General features: G+C 44.1%; 1 protein-coding gene across 1 annotated transcript; it reads right to left on the bottom strand.

The window, feature by feature from the left end:
- Nucleotides 1–560: 560 nt before the first annotated feature.
- Nucleotides 561–1,598, bottom strand: LOC122004353 (the record flags this gene model as incomplete). The annotated part of the gene is made up of 3 exons (XM_042559256.1): nucleotides 561–851; nucleotides 1,048–1,493; nucleotides 1,562–1,598. Coding segments are annotated over 3 exons (708 nt in total), but the record flags the coding sequence as incomplete, so codon positions are not given.
- Between the last annotated feature and the right edge of the window lie 3,035 nt (nucleotides 1,599–4,633).

Below are 4,633 nucleotides of genomic sequence, written 5' to 3'. Positions count from 1 at the left end.
AAAGCTAACTTAACATGGCAATTGGTACTGAAAGAATTTCTTCTATAAAAGAGCTAAACTCCAACAATAAAACTAGCATACATGGGAATTGGTATAGAAAGAATTATAGAAAAACTAAATCTCCAACATGTTGCATTAAATACTAAAGGAAGTTTTCTATTGGATCAGAATTAACTTTAGAAGGAAGAACCACATAATTTTATATCTGCTACTAAAAGAGCTAAAAGTGAGGTTGATGATTCTATCAGTACCAACATTCTAATTGGTGCAAAGGAAAGATAAATAAAACAACTAACAATTAACTCTCAATAGTAGAAAGAACAAACATTCTTCCTCCAAAAGCAAGCATACGTTCACACTAACCACTTCTCATTAACACAAACCTTTAATGGCACTTTTGGATGTCAGTGTCATCCTTTCGCATTTATATCCTTACGAACAAATTTCTTTTACGACCTAAGCTAACAGTTAAAGGATAAGCATAAAGACAATGGAAAAGTTGTGAGAACGGCTCGCTTCTAGTCATTCTCCAAAAATCAAAAGCTTGAAACTGTAAAATCATGAGCTATAACGATCAAACTTTTCGCAGCCTAAAACAAAATGGGATAATTAATTGTCTATGTGCCCTAATCAACAAAAGATGGATGAAGAAGGAAGACATTTGAGCGAGTACCTCGAACACCTAGGACTCTCAGTTTCCTTAATTCAGACCCAACTGTGACAAGGGAAGTAGAAACCTGCAGGTGAAGATCTCCATACTGTGCGATTGAGACAGTGAGAACATCACCGACATACTTGAGACGGTCCACCAAGCTTTGGAGCTGAGTGAGATCAGGGACCTGAACCAAAGTCTACAAGAACAAGCATAGCAGCTAAGCTACTACACAACCATTCAATTAAAGCCCAAGAAAATACTACAGAACATCATCCCAGTATATCACTTCAATCCAATTGAATCAATTTACAGGACGCAATTATCACCAAAAGATCTATTTGCAAAGTACATGTAGCATAATTTGGATTAAAAGATTGGAATTTGACTGATACCTGAGGCAGATCTTGAGAAGCATCCAAGGCCGACTGGATCTGAAGCACGTCGGACCGGGAAAGGGGCTTGGAGATGGGCACGTCCTGCACAACGGCGGAAACCCTCCCTTTGGTCTCAAAGGTGAGAAAGGGGGCAGGGTTGCGGGAGCCGGCGGGGAGCTTCTTGACGAGCTTGATCTGGATGGCGGCGGTCTCGTCGCGGGCCTGCTCCTGGATGGTGAGGGCACTGCGGAGGGCACGGTGAAGGAGGGAGGCGTCCACTGCAAAGGCGATCCGGGCGGCGTTCTGGCTGGAGATGCGATAGTCGCGGAAGAGGACGTCCTTGTCGAACTGGGCGACGGACTGGACTCCACCGCCGCCGAGGAGGTTGTGGAGGAACATGGCGTGGTCGGGTGTGAGGTAGACATGGCAGATCCGGCCGAGCTTGTCGAGAGCGGGGAGGAAACCTGCAAACGTCGTGCAAATGCAGTGTTTGCGGAAATGCAAGAGAGAGATCTCTACGGAGAAGACTTACTCAAATGAAGAGGAGATCGCGGTGATGGTGAAATCGGAAGGAGAAGATGAGGAATTGGGAAAAAACATGAGATTGTTTAGATTTATATGTGTAGGTTATTAAATAAATAAACTCCTACCTTTAAGATTCAACAACATTTAATAGACAACAGTTTAATAAAATTGTTGTATATTATCACATAAGCAACACTAAAAGACAATAGTTTTTTTAAAACCGTTGTCTTTGACACACATTAGACATCAGTTTTTTTAAAACTATTGTTATTTAAAAAATATTATGGTGAACAACAATAATTTTCAATAAAACTGTTGTTAAATGAAAAAAAGACAACAATTTCTTGAAAAACTGTTGTCTATTAGGTGTGGTTAAATCCAAAATTTCTTGTAGTGTTAGGAATGATAATAACCTTATGCTAGCCTGGTTAGGAATAATGATAACTTATGCTAGCCTTGTTGACATTTATGAAGATAAGCATGGCTAGAAGACGCAATACCAGAGACGATGAGACAGTACCTCCACCTAATCTGATGCATGTAGTCACTAAACTTCAGCGTCAGGTCACAGAACAACAGCAAGTGATAAATACTCTGATAAATTAGCAGGGGAATCCTGCCACCCCACCAGGGAACCAGAATGTGATGGCAGTTATACCTACAGCTGCACCAGTACCACCGGCTCCTGTACCACCGGTAGGCCCAGCCCCAGTGGTTCGACAGGAGGCGTACCTGATTCAGTGGCAGAGGCTGAAGCCGGAAGCTTTCTCTGGTAACTATGAGCCATGGGACGCCCAAGCCTGGTTCAAGGCTGTGGAGAGCATAGTGGAGCTATTGGACTGGCCTGAACACGAGAAGGTCAAGTGTGCATCGTTCTGCCTTACGGGAGATACCAGAATGTGGTGGGACAGAGTTAAAGCAAAGAGACAAGTAAATCAAATGAGATGGACGGACTTCGAGACTGAATTCTTCGAGGAATTCTTCCACATGCGGGTGATAAACAAGCACTCGACGAGTTCATCGAGTTCTGCCAAGGTGATCTACTAGTTAATGAAGCTGTGAAGAGATTCAACCGTCTAGCGCGCCTATGCCCAGAGTTGGTCAACACAGAAAGAGAAATTGTCAGACTTATGCTGAAGATGCTCAAACCCAAGATAGCTCTAAATGTGGCCGGCGGAGTTAATAGACCGCAAACTACCGAAGAGCTAATCAGCAGTGCCCTGATCACCGAACACTATCTGAAGGCGCTGAATGAGGGCAAGAGTCAAGCCCAGTCAGGAGGGCAGAAATCTCAATGCACCAGAACCAGCTGGAAAGGAAACCACAGTGGCATGAGAAAGCAATGGAACGACTCTAAGGGTGGTCCAGCAAGCAAGCAACCTACGTTCCCTCAGTGTACCACATGTGGGAAGAAGCATCCAAGAATATGCCATATAGGCACAAATAGGTGCTACAACTGTGGATTGGAAGGACATATGGCCAGAAACTGTCCTACCCAGATTTAGACACCTCCGCAACAGTATGTCCAGAACAGAGGTGCTCCCCCACAGCTACACCAGATGCAGGCTGCTATAGAAGGGACTTTGATAAGCCAAGGGAGACTGGAAGCTCCGCCAGTTATGATGAATGCCTGGATCTTCTCCCTCACCAAGGAAGATGTGGTGAATGCTTCTACCGTTGTCACAGGTCAGATATTTATTTTCAGTCAGCACGCTACTGTATTATTTGATACTAGGGCAACGCACTCGTTCATCTCTACACCTTTCACAAGGAAGAGACATGCCACCGCAAGCCTTAGATCGTAAGTTCTCAACGACCTTACCTTCGGAAGAAGTGATGCCATCTACTCATATGCTGCGAGCCGCACCCATCAGAATCGCAGACAGAGAGCTCTACTGTGATCTGATAGTGCTTGACATGAAAGATTATGATATTATATTGGGCATGGATTTCCTGAGCAAGTACGGTGCTTCGATAGAGTGCCGTAAGAGAAAAGTGATTTTCCGGCCAGAAGAAGAGCCGATATTTGAATTTATTGGAGAGCCAAGGAAAGAAACTAAGAAATTCTTATCAGCCTTAAAAGCATAGAAGATGTTAGACAGCGGAGGCACTGGGTTTCTGGCACATGTGGTTGATACAAGCCAAGTGGAGGACCAGAAGCTGGAAGATGTCAGAATTGTATGCAACTAACCAGAAGTATTCTCCGATGAACTACCAGGGTTGGCCCCCGATAGAGAAATTGAATTTGAGATCGATATGATTCCTGGTACTAAACCGATCTCTAAAGCACCATACCGTATGGCGCCAGCTGAATTGAAGGAACTTCAGGAACAACTACGGGAGTTACTCGACAAGGGACTTACCCGCCCTAGTCAGTCTCCATGGGGAGCTCCAGTACTGTTTGTGAAAAAAAAGATGGGTCTATGCGAATGTGCATAGACTACCGAGTGCTAAACAAAGTGACGATCAAGAACCGGTACCCTCTACCACGGATTGACGACAAGTTTGATCAGTTAAAGGGTGCCACCGTCTTCTCTAAGATTGACCTGAGGTCTGGCTATCATCAAGTAAAAGTGAAACAGGATGATATACCGAAGACGGCTTTCCGAACAAGATACGGACATTTTGAGTTCGTAGTAATGCCCTTCAGAGTGACGAATGCTACTTCTTTGTTTATGGACCTGATGAATCGGGTATTCTCGGCATTTCTCGACAAATTTATGATTGTCTTCATCGACGATATCCTCATCTATTCGAGAACCCAAGTGGAGCATGCCGAACACCTGAACATAGTTTTACGGATTCTTCAGGAGAAGCAGCTGTATGCGAAATTTTCAAAATGCGAGTTCTGGCTCGATCGAGTATCATTTTTTGGTCATGTTATCTCCAAAGACGGAGTGATGGTAGACCCAATCAAGATTGAAGCTGTGAGTAACTGGAACAGGCCAAAGAATGCCAGTGAGATCAGAAGTTTTCTCGGGCTAGCAGGCTATTACCGGAAGTTCGTAGAGGGTTTCTCTAGAATTGCAGCCCCTATGATAGCTCTCACCAGGAAGAACAAGAAGTATGAATGGACAGA

The sequence above is a fragment of the Zingiber officinale genome, chromosome 7B, assembly GCF_018446385.1.
Source record: "Zingiber officinale cultivar Zhangliang chromosome 7B, Zo_v1.1, whole genome shotgun sequence".
Lineage (NCBI taxonomy): Eukaryota > Viridiplantae > Streptophyta > Magnoliopsida > Zingiberales > Zingiberaceae > Zingiber > Zingiber officinale.
The sequence above is the reverse complement of the archived record's forward strand: the minus strand, read 5'-3'. Positions and strand labels throughout refer to the sequence as shown.